Below are 20,860 nucleotides of genomic sequence, written 5' to 3'. Positions count from 1 at the left end.
AACGCACACTGATCTGTATTTGCACGCAGACAGCTGCCACCACCCTTCACAGAGGAATGGGGTACGTAAAACTCTAGTACATAGGGCGCGCACTATCTCTGACGCAGAGAGTCTACCCCAGGAATTGGAACATCTGAGAACTGTATTTCGAAAAAATGGGTACTCAGAGGCAGATTCAACGTGCTCTCCGCCCTACCACTACAGCACAACCTGTGGATATGGATGAAATCACGAGGGAGGAGGTAGGCACTGCATTTATCCCATATACAGGCGCACTCTCGGGAAAGATCGCCCGCATTTTGAAGAAACACCGGGTCGGAACGGTGTTTTGTCCTCCGAATAAAACTCGTGCACTGGTGGGGAGCGCCAAAGATGACCTCGGTTTGAGGAAGGCCGGCGTGTACCAGATTCCGTGTCAATGTGGCAAGTCGTATATTGGTCAGACGATGCGTACCGTCGAGGATCGATGCCGTGAACACCAGAGGCACACTCGACTGATGTATCCGAGCAAGTCGGCGGTCGCTGAACATTGTTTGTCGGAAAATCACGCTATGGAGTATGAACGCACGAGGATTCTGGTACAGACGTCGAGATACTGGGACAGCGTTGTTAGAGAGGCCATCGAAATTCGCACCAATGACGACCTCATAAATCGTGACTGTGGCTATAATCTTAGCAAGGCTTGGGAACCAGCGATTGGGTTAATCAAGAGTAAATCGAGCAAATGTATAGTTGTGACGACCACGGCGGACGGAGCCATCACACCGACGTCATCTCAGACGCCGTCGCAATCTGTTCCACCGCGCGACCGTGGCGCGGGGCGCGGACGGCGGAGTGAGCGCGCCGCGGGCGGAGGGTATTTAAATCCGCCGCCGCCGCGACCGAACCCAGTTCCACCTGAGCAGCCATAGTGTACGGATCTCCGTGCTGGCACGTTCACAGGAGCTCAGTCCGTCAGTTCACCTGATGATGGCGACATGTATGATCGCCGAAATATTGTACCCGTTGGACACTGTAGATCGGCAGTACACCCGTGGATATTTTGATTATCAAATACGCCGGGAGAAACTCAAGAATCACTTGTTTAAAATTTTTGAAATAATGAATGAGTGAGTTTATTAAGAGGTTGCTAAATGACTGTAAAGATTTCTATATGCTTTATCATAAATATTTATGTGAAATTACTGCAAAAATTATGAGTGGTAGTCAGGATGAAAGCCTCTGCACTGATTCGAGGAGCAGTCATGTGACCAAACTTTTAAATAAGCATACTGAGGAGGGATTGTGGTCTTTCATATGTCATCTTGCATCTGGAGTTTTTGTGAGATATTCTTGCCTCTGTTTTTTTCTGGAGTCAGTAAAGTTATCAGTTGTGTGTACGGTGTGGATGTTGTTTTCATGTTGCACAACTTGTACCTTATGTCTTAGTGCATTGTTGCGGGTGTAAATGCTACGTTTACACGGTGTAATTTCAAATTTTACAATGCTGATAGATACAGAACAATTATTCAATGAGTTATTTGTATGTGGCTGTCTTTTACATATATTGTACTTTCCTGAAAAATAAAAGGGATTTATATCAAAGTTAAAAATCAATCTGTTTTGAGAAATATTATAATCCTTTGGGGTTTCAACCAACAGATCCAATCTCAGTACATCTTTTATTAAATTATTTGTTAATGTCTCACTGCTAGTATAAGGTTTTGGTATAAACATTATTATGTTGTGTTTGGCTATAAAGCAATGGTTTATGACCACCCCCATGATGATAGCAAGCTATGCTCAAAGCCATACATTTCCCACACTAGTGGAGCTTACTGCTATGTTGTAACTGTTTATATCAAATGGGATATATGACATGAGGAGTAGGAGCAAGCACCCTGACAGAAATGTCAAGCCACCAGTAACTACACCCAACTTCACAAGGCTATCTTAAGAAATTTTCCAACCTATGAACATCATACTGCTGTCTAAAAATATGATTATACACCATAATTCCAACAGCCCCTATCAGTACTTCTTATCAACCACTCAAAGTCACTAGCCCATGTCTTACTCACCTACTTCATCTGTGCCACATCTCTAGAATATTCTTATCCCACACACTAGCAACCAAAAACAAATTAGACAATCCTCCAACCTATAAAATTTTTAGTCTTCTCTAAAGGCTCCACTTTTAGCTCCACACATAAATTAAATCAACCTGTCAAACACCTGCTTTCATGAATTAAGTTGCTGTAATGAAAAGAGTTCCTTGTCATCTATTCTACTGATCAGAATCTTTGAACATTTTGTAATAAAATGAAACACCTACAGCCTTTCTTAAGACATCATTTATTGTGCTGCCACCAGTTCGAGCACTACAGTGCATCATCTTCAGGCCTTAGTTGATGCTGAAGGCGTTATCACAATCTATATATATATGATGCACCAGTAGCCAATATAAGTGGTCTAGGAAGAGTGCCTGTAACTGTTATATTGTCTCTCCAATCGTCAACTGTCAACTGACTGGAGAAACATTCAAAATGGTGCAAACAGACCACGGTGCCACAGACAGAGTAAACAAGTGTCAACACATGTGTCTGCTGTGAAATCATGTCCCTGCAGCTTTTCCACACATAAAAGACAACATTGCCCTTCACAGAATGTGACTTGCTTTGCTTGTGGAAAGCCAGGTCATGTACAGTGTGTGCATTTGTGACAGAAAAAGAGCTGTACCCACATTTGTTCTCATAAGCATGGAGCGCTTTCTCACCTAGTGAAAACAATTTTTCTAAACTGGCAACCACTACTCATAAAGGCCAAATTCAGGTTGTGCCTTCACCCTGTCCAAGCACTATGTAATGACACTCAAACAAACTGTTTCTGAATTTAGTCATTGCCAGACACCATGTGCAACTTCAGTTACGCTCTGGTGCATCCATTACATTGCTTAACTGTGCCACTTGTGAACAGTTGGGCCCACCACAGATAAAAAAATCTTGCACGCAACTTATTGCCTATAATGCTCAGGATATTCCAGTGCTTGGTACATGTAGTTTGCCTGCCACATTCCAGACTCACACCAGAAAAGTGACATTTAAAGTTTTGCATTCGTGGGACCGAATGATAGGTTTGGTCCTTGTATTCAGGACAATGTATTTTCTGTTTCTGCTTTCAACCCAAAAGACAGTGTTACTCATTTGATTGAGGAGTTTCATGATATATTTTCTGAAGTGCTTGGCAGAGCAAATTATTTTGTGGTGCATGTTACAGTGAAGGACAATGCATAACCTAAGTTCTTTCGGTAGTGTACCGTCCCTCATGCACTTTGAAACAAAACAGCAAATAAACTTAAAGAATGGCAAGAAAATGGTTTTATTGCTCCAATTCAGGTTAGTCAGTGGGCTTCTTCCTTAGTAATCTTACCAAAACCTTCTGGAAAACTTCATCTTTGTGCTGACTTTAAATCTACTGTGAAACCACAAACAATAATCGATACTTATCCATTGCCTTGCGCTGGGAAAATAATGGACAGGCTTGGTGCAGGCCAGTATTTATCAAAAATTGACTTAGGTGATGCTTATTTGCAAATGCCATTACATGAAGGGTCTCAGGAAGTGTTTCTGATCAACACACATTTAGGGTTGTTCCAATTATTCTACACCTACATCTACACCTACATCTATATCCATACTTTGCAAGTCACCTGATGATGTGTGGCGGAGGGTACCTTGAGTACCTCTATCGTTTCTCCCTTCTATTCCAGTCTCGTATTGTTCGTAGAAAGAAGGATTGTTAGTATGCATCTGTGTGGGCTCTAATCTCTCTGATTTTATCCTCATGGTCTCTTTGCGAGATATACGTATGAGGGAGCAACATACTGCCTGACTCTTCGGTGAAGGTATGTTCTCAAAACTTAATCAAAAGCCCGTACCGAGCTACTGAGCGTCTCTGCTGCAGAGTCTTCCACTGGAGTTTATCTATCATCTCCGTAACGCTTTTGCGATTACTAAATGATCCTGTAATGAAGCGCGCTGCTCTCCGTTGGATCTTCTCTATCTATTCTATCAACGCTATCTGGTATGGATCCCACACTGCTGAGCAGTATTCAAGCAGTGGGCAAACAAGTGTACTGTAACCTACTTCCTTTGTTTTCGGATTGCATTTCCCTAGGATTCTTCCAATGAATCTGCTTACCCTTTGGCAGCACTTCTGCACCTGCCATATTCCTATGCTATTTAGAACAACCTATCTTAAAGTTCCATTCTGTTCTAATTACTTGGACAATATCATGGTATCAGTATGTACACCAGAGGAACATATCAGTAACCTTTGTATGCTTTTTCAAGTACTTTCAGCTGCAGGTTTTAAGTGTCGTCTGGACAAACTGTGATGAAACAAGCTGGGATATTATTACTTCCTCTCTTATTTTGCCATGTGCCTCCTTAAATTCATTTTATTTTCATATTGCCTAATTACCATCAACATGTGCAAGTATAATCTGCATTTCCATAAAAGAGAAAGGTTGGCCCTCAGTCTTAAGGAATGTAGCGCCAGGAATAATTTTGTGCTTAGTTTTGTGTATGTAATTAATTTACTAATTTATTTTGACCATTCCCAGTTAATACTTTTGTTATAGGGGGAAATCAGTAATTGTTTCATAACTTAGATTCTATTCATTCTATTGTTGACTTATAAAAAAAATACAGATTCTGTATTAATAATAAAGATTTGGAAGAAGAACTACCAGGATTGGGTGGTTGGTTGGTTGTTTGGGGAAGGAGACCAGACAGCGTGGTCATCGGTCTCATCGGATTAGGGAAGGATGGGGAAGGAAGTCGGCCGTGCCCTTTCAGAGGAACCATCCCGGCATCTGCCTGGAGTGATTTAGGGAAATCACGGAAAACCTAAATCAGGATGGCCGGACGCGGGATTGAACCATCGTCCTCACGAATGCGAGTCCAGTGTCTAACCACTGCGCCACCTCGCTCGGTGAACTACCAGGATTCTTAAAGTAATTGTTTCACTCTATTCGAAAACATATTAGCAAAGCCAGCTCTCAATTAACAGGTTTGTCAAAACAATTGTTTGTTTAACTATATCTCTTAATTTCATTATTTAAACAAATAATTCGGCCTAACCTTTGTGGTGGAAGAAAACATTAAAAAGAAATAATTTTTTGATGTATTCATTTAATTGAATGAGTTATGTTTTAATTGTAGTTTCTGTAACTTAAACATCAAGCAATGTATAGTTTTAGTGCCTATTATTGTGAGGATATATAAACAACCAATTTTTGGTCCCTAGCACAGTCAGTCCACAGCCAGTTTTCAGACAGGACTGATGTATTGGTGAAAATAACAACAATGCATCAACTTAACACTGGAATTAGTGTAACACAAATAGGTTGTGTGTTAAGACAATGAATGACAATGCATGATCAATTTCTTTGAGAAATAGTGTCACGCATACCATATTATTCTGCAACAACTATGAACTGTGTGGTTAGGTTTTTACTGCTCATAGATGTCCAACAGCAACATTAACCAATTGTGTAGTATTTGGGCATTGTGAACAGTGAAAGTAAAGAACTGTGAAACACAATTGTGCAACTGTCAGCTACATCATTTACAGTATTCAGTGTTGTACTTGCACACACCCCCCACCCCCACACCCCATATTTCAGCCAGTATAACCATGCAGCGTGTCAACACTGAAGACAATCAATGAAGAAATAAAGCAAGTGAGCATCACAAAATGTGCCTCTTATCAGCCTGAAATCAGTAATTAGGTCATGTTCTTAATAGTCATTGTGTTCACCCCTTCAATCACATTTAGTGGCCATTCAGGACCTCCCTTCTCAAGAAGTTGACATTTACATTTAGTTCATACCCAATGCAGCCCAGGTCAGAGCTCTATTGCATCTTTTGCACCAGAAAAATGTGCCTTTTGTTTGGACAAAAGAGTGTCAGGATGTATTCCAGAAGCTTTAAGGTGCCTTGTTGAGTGATAGATGCCTTGTTCATTTAGATCCCACTAAGCCTGTGGTTTTGGCAGCAGATGCTTCTTCATTCAGTATCAGGGCTGTGCTCTGACTTATTTGGTTCAGAGGACAGGTTGATTGCTTTTGCTCCCAAGTTATTGAGCATAACTCAATGTAATCATTCCCAAATCGAGAAGGAAGCACTTGCTATTATCTATAGCATCACAAAGTTCCACCATTACCTGTGTGGTTGTAAGTTTCACCTAGTGATTGACCGTAAGCCACTTCAGGCATTGTTTCAACCATCTAAACCTGTTATGACTTGCATGGCTCATAAGCTGCACTGTTCGGCTTTGTTATTGACCCAGTATCTGAACAAATTGTTGTACCTGCCCACATCAAAGAACGCAAATACTGATGACCTTTGTCATCCTCCAATTGGTCCTGATTCTGAATTTGATGCTATTGTCAGATGTTGTTGTAAGATTGATGCACAGGACACTGAACGTCTACAGATTTTTCCACTGCACTATAGGAAAATCACACAGGCCACTGACACAGACCCTAACTTGAACCTTTCGTTGCACTTCATCTGTACTTCTTATCCTCGTTTAGTGAAAACCATTCAGAATTCATTCATGCTCATCAACATAGCCTCTCCATCTGGCATGGTGTGATTTTATTGAAAAATGACTGGACAGTCATGTGTGCTTATTCCTAAAGTGTTCCAAAAAGATATCTTGTGATTGCCCAGCCAAGGACATTGGGGAATTTTATGCACTAAACAGTGTGTCAGCACTGCACTTGGCCGGGCATAGATGCCCACACTGAACACATGAAGTCAAAGTGTCACACTTGTGCTGAAACTCTATCGGCCCTGTGGCAAACATTTTCAAAACTGCTGTGGCGATGAGTGCATGCTGGCTTTGTCGGGCCCTTTTGAAACACTTATTGACTTACTGCTGTGGACTTCTATAGCAAAATCAATTTACAGTATCTAGGAACTCTACTAGGTTGCATACTATTATTCAGGCTTTGTCATCTATTTTTTGCTTGGAAAGTTTGCCTGATGTGTTGGCTATGGACAATGGGCCACAGTTTATGGTTCAGGATGCTGAACAGTTTTGTACAGCCAATGCTATCACTTACCTTACCAATCCTCCATTTCACCCTCAGTCAAATGAAGAAGCTGAATGATCTGTTCATATGTTCAGGCAACAGATGAACAAACTATGTGACTCCCAAACATTGGAGCAAGCACCACTGCTCTTTCTCACAATGCATTGCCCCCAGCCCTATGACGGTTCATCGCCAGCAGTGCCCTACATGGCTGGCACACAGCATGCTTCTCCAATTGCTGCACCCACTGCAGCACATGGTGCCTCTTATGCTCCACAAGTATTGCTTTGCACTTAATAATTCTATTCTTTTCAGAGTTTTGGTATCACCAGGTGCTGGGAGAGAGGAACAATTCTTCAAAGTTTGGGACTTGCATGTATTTAATTTGAGGTTCTGCTAGGTTTGCTGCGCCACCGTCAGAACCAGATTCATCCTTGTCAGTCACGAGATTCTTCTGCCAATTTTCTGTCCCCAGATTCACATCCTACCAGGATCTTGCTGCTGGTGTGGCTGTCCCTGGGGTACTCTTTGACACTGCCTGCAGAATCGACGGAGCTGGACCCATTGCCTTTGCTGCTGCAGCATCTCAACTTCCTGATGCTCATCCTAGTGCCAGCCATTGATGCAGCAATGGTGCCATCACCATTGTCATTGTTGCAGCTGTTGTCATCACTACCCTCTCAGTTTTTCATCTTACTGGTTCAGGAAGAGGTTGGGTGACTTTTCAGGGTTTTCTGATTGGTATTCCCCTTGGAGTGGAAGACAAGTGTTGTGGCATGGACAGGGGCTCTGTGTTGGTCCCAGTTGTGGTTTCTGGCTTCTCACACCACCAAAATTCCTGCCTCCACTGCTCCCCCCACCCTGTTATCATAATATGGTTTCCTATATGCAGACAGAGCAGCATTTTGGGGAGGGCGATGGGGTGGGGGGAGGAATGTGCAGTCCTAAAGCATTGATTGCACATCAGCCAGCACAGCAGCATGGAACAGCATCAAGAAGGTTTTGACCCACACGCCATTGGAAAGAGCAGACAGCAGCACATCTCCAGGAAGACAGAGTTTAGTGCCCCCTGTCATCACTGACTTAACCAGCCGCCCAGTTCAATCGCAGACTTTGGGAGCCTCAGTACTCAGTAGTAGAAATATGATACTTAGCCTGTGTTCTGCAAGTAGTAATAGTGTGTAAAGTAATTGCATGTAGGTGGCACAGGAAGCACAGGAACCCACTTCATAACAAGAAGTTAAGTCAGGTTTCTTTCCTTAATAAAAATAAAGTTGAAACTTCCTGGCAGATTAAAAGTGTGTGCCAGACCGAGACTCGAACTCGAGTCTTTGCCTTTCATGGGCAAGTGCTCTACCAACTGAGCTACCCAAGCATGACTCACAACCCATCCTCACAGCTTCAATTCTGCCAGTGCCTCATCTCCTACCTTCAAAACTTCAAAGAAGCTCTTCTGCGAACCCAAGTTTGAGTCTCGGTCCAGCACACAGTTTTAATCTGCCAGGAAGTTTCATATCAGCACACACTCTGCTGCAGAGTGAAAATCTCATTCTAGAAATAAAATTTTCTATTAATTTGAAAGTTTAATATACAGATCACGTTGGATTCCTGCCACCAGCTACCGCAACTTCTCTCCTTTCTTGTTTGTGTTGGTGCTGACACCCACACTAGCTGACACAAAATATAGCACATCAGTTTCTCACATAATAAATTTGTTAAGAAAATTAGTGTGAATGACAACTATTAATAATTTTATAACTTGCATAGCCATTTGTAAAATATTCTAAATAGTGATTGACTCACCTCATCAACACAATCAGTGATTTTTTTTTTTTTTTTAAAGAATCAAAGAACCTGTTACACTGTAATTTAGAACGCAATCCAAAGAGATCAAATTGTATATTTTACATAATTTTGATGTAAATGTACACTGATTTCGATTATATCAATCATGTAAACATATCATTATACTGTAACAGTATATCACTATTCTTGGGCACTTGGAGTGTGAGCTACACTTGATGTGAGCCATAGGTAGTTGTTATGCAGTTGTAAAGCAGTTCTTGTTGTGAGGTATAATGGCTGGCTGGCAGCAGTTCTTGACAAGAAATGTGTTTATTTTTGAAAACAGTTAAGTATGGAATAAAATAATTTTGAAGAGAAAGTATATTTCTGTTTCATGGTGTTACTAATTTGACATACAGAAAAACAGAACCTGGACACATCTTTGCAGCTTTAGCATGAAGGTATCATTCACCTATAGTGACTGTGCCAACAGAAAGAAGACTTACAACAAATGATGATACAAAATTCTTTTTATTGATTCTCTCACTCTTTACTTCATGCTTTTAATAACTGAAGACATAATCTCCAATAATAGGCAGTAACTGTGTAAGATTTGGAGTAATATTTTAACTAAATTTTGTACTTTTTAGGGGTGTAAAGAGATGCTGGAGTAACTAGAACATTTATGTAGCATGACTGGATCATGTGACACTAAAATCCAATATTTTTGCAGAGACATATTCTATTCCAGTGAGCATTCTTGGCATAAAAATCTTCATGTTCCATATATCTGTGAGTATGACATATCTAGAATGTTGGGAAATCCACTCTCTGTTGTCTCCCATGCCATGCCACTTGCCTGACTGATCAGAGCTGAGAAAATTCTGACAGGGTCTTACATTTTGCCTGTTTTCCATATGCCCCCCCCCCCCCCGCCCCACTACCAATCCTTATATTCTCAAACTGTCCTGATCTCTTCCCCTGTGTGTTGCCTCCTCTCCCACAATATACCCCAACCTCTGACCTGGCCCCCACACCATTTCTTTCATTTCATCTACTCCACCATTTAGTTATCTGACCTCCTATTTATGTGATTTATTCATTCACATCAGAACTGGCAGAATGCATCTGTGAGAAAGGATACTGAGATCTGATATACAAATTCTCATACATGATTTTCACTAACCTATAGATTTTTACAGAAGAAATCCAAGATAGTCTAATGGTTTCAGAAATTACATAATAATAATGTAGTGTGCCCATGGTGACTCAGATCTGAGTAATCCCAAGATACTGAAAATTTATGTGCATTGCCACAAACTTAGTTATCATTTTTCATCAGGGAAATTTGATACATACTTACTTTTGACAGTGCCTTTGGATGTGGATATAAGTTAAGAGCAACATCTTGTCTTCGCTGTTTGGTATTCCATCTCATCTCAATATGAGGTATTTCAATAGTATCACAGATTGATTGAACTTGCTCAGATGCTGAACTTGAATTAGGTCCAAATATAGCCCACACACCATTTGACAGCAGCTCACAAACTGAAAATAAACAGACTGTTTGTACTTCATATGAAATGGAAAGTACACATTTTTATTAAAGCAGCAATGAGATGTAAGATTTTTTTAACAAATTGCATATTTGTTCAGCATTTCTGATATTGGCCATTCAAAGTAATTCTCATGAGATGTAATGTTTATGTACATGTTCTAAAAGAAGAAAGCACAAACAGGGCTTAACAACCTCTCACCAACAGATTCTTAGAGCTGAACCTCAAGTTCCAAATAAGGGGAAAGGTACCAAACATGTCATTTCGCATGGAATATGTCTTAATCAGTTTAGAAACATCTCAGGAAACCTAAATCCAAAGAGCCAAGAAGGTATTTGAATCTTGCACCTGCTGGATGAGGGGCTGTATCTGAATTCTGTCCCATCAACAGAATATGTGAGGATAACTGTCATTGGTGTAATAGTTAGCTTAATCTGAAGACTGTATAGGTCCCTCCATATTGGTTGACTTCAGTTTATTGGAAATCTTTTAGGAAATAGTGGTTCATCTCTAAAGGAGACTGCATATAGGACATCAGTGTCACCCATTGTTGAGTACTGTTTGAGTGCTAGGGATCTGCATCAGGTCAGATTGAAGGAAGACACAAGCAATTAAGAGGTGGGCTGCTAGATTTGTTAGCAGTAGGTTCAGACAACATGCAAGTATTGTGGGAATGCTTCGGGAACTCAAATGGGAATCACTGGAAGGAAGGCAATGTTCTTTTACAGGAGTCCTATTGAGAAAATTTACAGAACCAGCATCTGAGGACAATTGCATAATGATTATACTGCTGCTAATACACATTTCACATAAGGATCATGAAGATAAGATCAGAAAGATTAGGGCTCATACAGAGACACACAGAATCTCATTTTACCATTGTTCTTTTTGTGAGTGGAACAGAAAAGGAAGTGACTAGTAATAGTACAGGCTACCCTCCACCATACATCATAAAGTGACTTATGGAGTTTGAATGTAGATGTAGGTAACTGCAAAATAGAGACATTTTAGTGCTGTGCACTTGTAAGAAAAATAAAGTTTTCAGGTCTGATATACAGTGAATGTGTTTGGTCTGCTATCGTGATAGGTATTTTAATTTCATTTTCGAAAATCTTCACAGATAACTTAGGAGTAAAATATGAAGTACACTCCTGTAGTGCTCCAAAATCTATGAATCTCTTTTCAAAAGACGGTATCATTATTTCTGTTTCATTTCACAAAATATTGTAAAACTTATAGAGATTACAAATAGATTGTACCATATGCTAATAAAGTGTCCTTACCAAAAGCACACAATGAATGAATAAATAAAAAAGAGAACTATATCTATATCTACATCCATACTCTGCAAACTACTGCAAAGTGCATTACCATTATGTAAAGCCTGTTATGCTGTTATCAATAATGTAACTTGCATAAGCTCCCTCTGCAGGCACCACCAGTGACCAAACCCACTGTTTCTTTAGTTTTACTTACTGGTGGTGCTTCACCAAAAATTCTATAATTTTGGCACAGATTTGGACAACACTCACCTTCCATGCCTTTGGTAACAATTTATTGGCATTTCTTCCTCATAATTTATTCTTAAAGTGCTCTTGTAGTTACATTTCATGCTATATCCCTCTTCCTCCTTCCTGCCTCTTCACTTCACAGAGTATTTTTCTGTGAAATGGATGTCTCTTTTCTTTGTCTGAATATTGAAGGTTATGTAAGTGGTAACTGTACACATGACTCATACATGAGATATGATTTACTTTGTCTTTGTTCACTGAATGGGTATACTGACAACCTTATATACAAGTAGTCTTCTTTTATACTAATATTGGGTAGGTTATAATTAAGTAACTATTAAGAAAACATTAATTTAAATATTTAATTGTAATTGTTGATATTATGCAAATTCATATGGATTACAGAAGCAAATATAATGCTCTGCCATAATAGGAATATGTATGGAAAGCACAGATTTCTTCTTGTAGCAAACGATAGGTCATAATTACACCTACTAAGTAGTCAAAAGAGTTGATAACCAATAAAAACTGAAAAAGCTGTGTAGCTCTTCAGTGGAAACATGGTGTATACATGCTGTGTGTAATTTTAGATAGTATAGTAACAGTGTCATAACTTAACATAGGTAAGAGAAATGTTCTGGCAGAGGGTAAATACTTCAGAAGTAAATAAGACCACTCAAATAGTACATTATCGGTGCACTAAGGGTCTAAATATTAGTCATACTCATCCTTTTTTTCTGAAACCAGAGACTTTTAACTTATAATCTGTACATTCATATTTTCTGACATAAAACATTTTATCTTCCTTAGGTCTTTCGGTACTATAACCAGACAATCTTCCTGAAAGATGATTGTTTTGAAAATGCACCATCAAGTTACAATTGCTTTACTTGGCATGCTGTTAAGATGTGGCAATGTAAATAATTTGTTCTTTCTTAATCTCGACCACATCATCTACTGTTTCTTTTAAATATAGACATTCCTTTTTCCTTTTGATGTAGTTGTTGTTATAATCATTGATTTTCTGTATCTTTTAGTTTTATAATTTCCTGTAGTTAGTGTTCAGCATATTTTCTCATAGATGGTAAAAATTCTTTTGTTACCCATTTTATAAATTGTTTGGATAGTTTTTTTTATAATAAAATTAAAGAATATAAACCAGATTCATTTATGAAAATAGTATTTTTTTCATTATATATGAGGGGCATGTGTGAGAACACCTTATATTTCCATAAGGAATGTTATCATCTTCTTGAACACATTTTTTATTGCTTGTTTCGGATCTTTATATTACAAAATTTTACCTACATCTTTTGTTTTAAACCAAGGCTTATTATCTTTATCAATTATCACAAACACTTGTTTATTATTATATGAAAGCTTGTTGTTGACATGGTCTATGATTGAGTTGATTTATACAGATTAAAAATTTGATGAAATTTAAAATGTAAAAAATGGGTTGACATTGCTTGTTGATTCATTTATTGATAAAATTTTTGTATTGATGATATATGCATCATCATTAATATTCATTATAATTATATTTCACATATTTAACAAAATCCATTACAGTGAAAGGAAGGCAGAAAATGACAGTATTAAATTCCTAACAAAGTTAAATTATGCTAGTGCAAAATTTTACTTAAATCTACTAAAAACTGTTTCCATATAAATGGAAGCATACAAAATGTGTAAAATCTGAAGATCTGAGAATGCAATTGATAACTTTCTATCACACAAATTTACAAAGGATAAGCATTCACATATGTGTAATGAACATGATAAAAATTGTTATAGAAATAGATATAATAATAAGAAAATTATTTGGGTATGTTGAAAATATGTCATGCCTAAATGTTATGAGAATTATTTAAAATGAATTTCAGGTAATGAACATGCTAAAATATTATTATCAATGGAAAATGATGAGCATGATAATTCAACCAAGAAATGTATTAATTGTCAAGAAACTGAAGATTTTAGGTGTTTTTACTTAAATTCTTCATCTAGTGATAAGCTCTCTTGAAGATACATGATTTGTGTTCAGGATTATTTAAACAAAGCCAGAGGTTAAATGAAATGAAAATTAATTAAATTTTCATTTTTCACAAATCTGATGTTTTTTAACTCTATAAAGAAAGACTAAATTGACTCAGACTGTGAGACATTTGACACTTGCTCAACTTTGTGATCATTGTAAAAGACATAATTGCACTAGATATAGTAGATTTAATAAAGATAATTTAATTAATTTCATTTTATCACACAATTTACATATCTCTACAAGGAACCTTAATGATATGAAAGCAGTTGAATTCCAAACTATAATCAGATCTTGGTATTAAAGGCTATAGCAAATTAAAGAAAGCACAATTAGTTAATCTTATGATTTTACAAGATTTTCAGTTTCATCAAGAATTATTCCAAATGACTAAAACAAAACCAAAACATGTACCTAATATAAATTATTTTTACAGATTTAATGATGATGTTTTTTAAAAAACTTGACCATCAACACAAGAAAAGATAGTGAGACAAAATGAAATTTATCTATTCAATAGTAAACTATTAAAGCAAGAAAAAAGCAAAAACTGTCAAAAAGTGATTTATCTGAGATTAAAGACATAGGATCTCAATTTAATGAAAAATTTAAAGCTTGTTCTGTTGACTATAAAATTGTCTTTAACAATGCTATTATTAGCAAACTTGATACCGTTAGTGAGGAAACATATTATATAACAAAAGCACTCAGTTCTATGGTGGAAGTTGCTAAAAAGGGAACTAATTTTAGATAAGGGATAAGCTGAATATAACAGCACCTCCAAAATTGTTTTATCATATTTCTACAGGATATAAAGCATCAAATAATATTAAAGAATCTGTTCACATTTTGTGGAATAAAATCAGAGATGTATTAACATCTGATGGTTCTATTATTATAGCAAATACTACATTTGAATGTTAGCAATTCCAAGAGGTAGAAATCATAAATTTAACTGATGATAAAAAGACTAAAATATGTATTAATAGAATTAATAATACTGATAACCTGTGTTGTCCTAGAGTAGTAATACCTGCATTAACTTATCACCAAATAATGTCTTAGGTAGAGAACTAACTACAGGTGAAATTAAGAAAATTGGAGAAGAAGATAAAAACAAATTACCAAAAGAGTTAACCAGGATATTATGTAACCAATTAGGCAAATACAATGAAGAAGGATTTACTCTATATGATGTTACAAATGTTGAGCAACAATTGGATATCAGCAGTCATATAAATGTTGTATACACTGAAAATTTTCAGTTACCTATTGTGGTCCTGAGAAAGCAACAAAAATACATCTGTATAAAAATCACAACCATTTTGATGTAATTAACAGTATATCAGCATCCTTAGGATCATCACATTTCTTTGATAAATGAGTGGCGCCCATCGACCGCCAGTAACTGCCACCTACGAAGTGCAGAGTAAACGGTCTTTGGGGACTTGTTCTTTGATTGGGTCTTGTGGACTTGGGTTACGATGTGCATGTTGTGATTTTCTGTAGTGTTTTTCTTGGGTTTTGTGGAATTACATGAACCTTAATAAAAGTGCCTGATCGTAATTGGTTGGAGTTTTCTATGAGCGGTCAGTTGCTATAGCCAGAAAACCCACATTGGTGACCCCAATTCATGAAAATACGTTGCATTCGCTCGCTGTGTACGACCACTTTTGTGCCAATAGACAATGTCGAAACCTCCAGTTTTTCCAGCAGTGCAGGATGCCAAGACCGCAGAATGGACATTCGTCTGTGAAGCGCAACACTTTACACTGTGTGCTACTAATACACAAAGAATGTTCGTGTCTCTGGTGTTTTCTCCGACTGGCCAACGACCCTAACCTCCAGCGGCACACAACACCAGGCACTGTACACATCACCACCGACAGTTTCTATGGCATTCTATGCTCGACAGAATGCTCCTCCAGCACAGGATCCCAGAAACCCCTCACCTGAGTTTCTACCGCACAACATGGACCACATGGCTGTCCAGTTTCGGGACCCACACGCATGGCCATCCCCTCCTCAGAGCAGTCCGCCATTTAATGTGTCCCCCTCCGTGCACTCATGTCAACCGCACCGGGCCATGAATATGCCTAGCTGTCCTGCCACCCTTCACACACCTCAGGCAACACATCTGCTGTGGTTCCACCCTGTCACTCGGCGTTCAATCGCGATTTCGTGCCTCTGCTTGAGATTTCATCTGCATCGGCCATTGATCCTTCCGCACCTGCCATGCTGTTCTTATTGTGTGGCCACACAGATTTCCTGCCTACAAGGACTGGATACCACATCTTACCTGCACAGCTAACGGATGTTCAACACTACACATCGCCCACCACTGAAGCACAGTTTGCATCAGTGAACACCGCGCAGAATCCCCATATGATTTTTGTCTTTCCTACACCCTCACAAGCACTGGTTCCTGGTCATCTTCCAAAGCTGCTGCCATTACAACTGGATAACCCAGTGAGGTGGTTTACCTTGGTGGACAACATGTTGGACATACACAGTATTGCAGATGACAGCACTCCTTTTGTGTGTTTAGTGAACCACCTGCATGACCACCCTGATCTCATCAGTGACTTGTTGCTGAACCCACCCAAGAGCAACAAATACGCCTCTGCCCAAGCACGGCTCATTGAATGCCTTTCTCGTCCGCCAGCCGATACAAATCACAATATTATTTATGATGAGACTTTAGGTGACAGAACCCCCTCACAGCTGTGGTGATGCTTGCATGTGCAGGTCAGTACTGAGATCTTGCTGAACTTAACACTCTGGGCATTGTGGTTGGTGAAGCTGCCACAAGAACTACAATTAAATTTGCCCCCACATACCACAGTGTCACTCGAGGATAAATTACAGCTGGCAGACCAGACATATGCCATTATTCAGAACTGCCACCTCCCTCGATGCACCTCAGTGCCTAATACTGCCGAGGTTGGTAATCCTGTGAACATACTTCCACCGTCAGGCGAGAGAGGTCAGATGCGTGCATATCATGGACAGCACATAGAACAACAGCCATCTAGTGGCCAAGAGGGGGAACCATGAGTGGGAGAGCACCAGCCTCTCGCCACCCCAACTGGGCTAGTGATCGCCTGCCCAACCCTCCCCTCGCCTGACGCTTCAGCTGGCGGGATGAGTACAGCTGACTCACACATGTGCTGGTTCCACTCCACTTACAGGGATGCTGCTTGCTGCTTGGAACTGCCACCTGCCCTGCATATTCTCAAATGCTGCACGTGGGCCACAGTAGGGGCCAAGACTCACGGATACATCCAAGGGTGCCCACAAACATTGCATTCTGTCATATCCTCCACCTCACGAGGACGTCTGTACACCTTGGATTTAGGTTTGCACTGGTATTTTCTCATTGATATCACAGACGTTAGTATCATACCTCCCACATTTATCATAAAGCACATGGCACCAGCCAAACTGTTCCTTCAAGCAGCAAATAAATTGCCAGTACATGTTGTTGGTTTGGCCGAGTTACCTATTGAACTCATACCTGGCAAACAGTTCACTTGGTCCTTCTATGTGGTTGATGTAGAATATCCAGTATTAGGCACTGACTTCCTTTTTCATTTCGGACTGTATCCAGACCTCCAGTCAGCCACATTATTTCACCACGCCTCATCCACTCATATTCTGTGTTCAATTGCCTCCTTGGTCCCCCCTCCCCTTCAGCTTCCCGACAATTTTGACATGGCCCTCATCGACTGCTCTTCACTGGCGTACAGCCTCACAACTTCCATTGCCCAGCTTCAGTCTGAGCGCTCTGCAGTCGACAGTCTCTGTACTCACAATGCCGAACTGAACCGCGCTATATTCATGGCTATGCAAGCCCTCACCAATGCACGATGCCTTGTACAATGTCTGTCAACGTCGCCACCCTCCGACACTGGTGACGCACCATGTGGGACTTTGACGCTGCTGCCCAAAGACACTGGAGACACACCTTGTGGAACTGTGTTGCTGCCGATGTCGACAGCTTCTCTGGCACATCAGGTTAGTGACTCTCACGTACTGCTGATTCCTGTCAGCGACAGCCCCCGAACGAGTTCACCAGCCCAGCTGAACGCTATCACAAATGGCATGACACAAAAAATTGTCACAATAGATGGACCACCAGTGCATCATAAAGTGTGCCAACTGTCGCCATATGAAGTACGCATCGCTAAGGCTGCAGTGTAGGAACTTCTGCGGGCAGGAATTTTTCATCTGTCGGACAGTAACTGGTTTTTTCCAACACATTTAGTTCCCAAAAACGACGGCACAGTGCACCTCTGCAGCAACTATTGGTGCCTCAATGCGCGGACCATATTAGCCGATTATCTGATAACTCACATACAAGACTTCGCACAAGTACTTAGCGGAGCACGCATCTTCAGTGTCTTGGACTGCCACAAGGCATATTTACAGATACCCATGGAACAGAGTGACGTATCAAAGACAGTGCTGATCACACCTTTCAGCCCCTATGAATTTTGTTACATGCCTTACGGTCTCAAAAATGCGGCCCAAACTTGGCAATGTTTTATAGACTCACTTCTGTTTAACTGCACATGCTGTTATGCATACCACGATGACATATTCATTTTTTCACCCTCTGACAGAGAACACAAACTCCACCTGGCCAGGATACAGGACTTATTGACACATAATGAAGTTGAGATCAATAACGACAAGGCACAACTCTGCTGTACCACTGTCACTTTTCTGGGGTACACCATCTCCTCGGAAGGTATACAACCCCCTCAGGAGCGGGTTGACTGTATTCACGATCTACCTCTCCCAGTGTTGTTTTGTGAATTATGCTGTCCTTTAGGAACTATCAATTTATACTGTCATAACCTGCCAATGGCGGCTGCAATTCAAGCCCCTTTGACAGACGCATTGGCTGGGAATCAAACCTCAGGCAATCACAGAGTACAGTTGTCTGACAACATAGTGAGAGTGTTTGAAGACCTTACGTCAGTGTTATCACATGGTGTCACTCTTGCCCACCCTTTGCCAGATGCCTGCATCCCTATTACAGCAGATGCAAGTGATTTTGCAATCAGTGCAGTCCTCCAACAGCACGTCAGTGACATGACACAACTACTCTGTTTCTTTTTTTTTTTTTTCCCAAAACACTATCTACGGCTCAATGTAAATGCTCAGCATTTGACAGAGATTTGCTTGCAGTTTATGAAGCTGTAAAATATTTCTGAACAGACATTGAAGGAAGGAAGATAACAATTTTTACAGACCATCGCCCCCTTGCGGAGGCTATCCGTAACCTTGCTGTTGACCTTCCCCCATGTAGGTTTTGGCAGATGGACTTAATTTGCCAATACGCAAAAAACATCCATTACATCCAAGGTTCAGAAAATGTGGGAACCATCAACCGCCAGTAACTGCCACCTATGAAGTGCAGAGTAAACGCTCTTTGGGGACTTGTTGTTCTTTGGTTCAGTCTTGTGGACTTGGGTTACCATGTACATTTTGTGATTTTCTGTGTTGTTTTTCTTCTGTTTTGTGTAATTACACAAACTGTAATAAAAGTGTATGATCACAATTGGAGTTTTCCGTGCGCAGTCAGTTGTTACAGTTGTTATAGCCAGAAACTCCACAAATGTTACAAAACATCCAACAACAAGAATAAATATAAATGTAAGATAAAAGGAAAAACATGTTTATCATGCAAGGGTACAGAGCACAAAACTGTGGAAAATAAAATATATTGTGGAAAATTTAATCGATATTGTTATAATGAAGAATGCTTAAACAATTACCAAGAAGTTTGTAATACAGCTTATAAATGTGAAGAATGCGAAAGGATTTGTTTGGGATTCAAAGTACATAACTGCAGCTTGAAAAGATGTAAAAACTGTGGCCTAGAAGTAAAATTACAGCTTATAAATGTGAAGAATGTAAAAGGATTTGTTTGGGATTCAAAGTACATAACCGCAGCTTGAAAAGATGTAAAAACTGTGGCCTAGAAGCAAAATTAAAAATCATAAATGTTATATGCAATATAAAACAAAAAGAAAGGTATATGTAAAAGAAACGTTAGTGAATTATATTATTATTATTATTATTATTATTATTATTTATTAAAATGAAAAAAGGATTACATTTTTGAATGTTCAAAATGCAAAAGTATAGTTAAAGGAAACAGTTTAAGTGTTGTAAAAAAGAATGTCCATAGAGAATACCTTGTACCTATACTGGAAAATAGATGTGGTTTGATTATGAATACATATTCCAAATCTCATAATAGTTCACAATTTAATGGTGATACTGTTTACAAATTCATAACAAATGATTAACTCTTAAGTCGATGACAGCTAATGAACAAAAGATTATAAATTTATATCTCATTGTGCTAAAGGATGAGATTCACTATTTATTTTTAAGTACTGTGTTTAAAATACAATAGTGCCATAAGACTGTCTACACAGGAACTAAATGAATGTTACTGGAGATAATAACAAATAGGCCAAAAAATTATAAATAGCAGCAATTTTGTACAAGGATCACTTAGTAGCTTCCCAAAAACACTTTATTTGAAAGAGCTAAAGAAAAAAACGAAAATTACTTAGCACCAATTCCTGATATAAAATATTATTGCGTTGATACTATGAAACTGAAAGGTGGAGAAATATTTCACAAATGGCATAGTCGAAAAGTTAAAGAAAACTGTGTGTTCAATATGAGGAAATAAATAAATGTGTACTGTATTTCTGATGTACATATACTGAGAAGAGGTTGTTTGGAACTAAGGAAACAGTTCCTAGAAATAGTTAATATAGATCTATTCTGATATTTAACAGTTGCCAGAGTCTGTAGGCTCTATACAGATATAATATATGTCTTAAGGAAGAATTGC

The 20,860-nt window shown here is 39.1% G+C and overlaps 1 protein-coding gene across 2 annotated transcripts in view; it reads right to left on the bottom strand.

Moving 5' to 3' along the window:
- LOC126248664 (glutamate receptor ionotropic, kainate 2-like) overlaps positions 1-20,860 on the bottom strand; it is a 542,085-nt gene that overhangs the window by 311,321 nt on the left and 209,904 nt on the right. For both annotated transcript variants that reach the window (XR_007545524.1, XM_049949880.1), the window contains exon 4: positions 10,233-10,417. Coding sequence is in view for 1 of the 2 variants with exons in the window: in XM_049949880.1 (XP_049805837.1) it covers positions 10,233-10,417 (185 nt within the window). In the remaining variant the exon portion in view is untranslated. The remainder of the gene's footprint in view (positions 1-10,232; positions 10,418-20,860) is intronic.

This window comes from Schistocerca nitens, chromosome 3, assembly GCF_023898315.1.
Source record: "Schistocerca nitens isolate TAMUIC-IGC-003100 chromosome 3, iqSchNite1.1, whole genome shotgun sequence".
Lineage (NCBI taxonomy): Eukaryota > Metazoa > Arthropoda > Insecta > Orthoptera > Acrididae > Schistocerca > Schistocerca nitens.
This window is presented reverse-complemented; position numbering and strand designations above follow the sequence as displayed.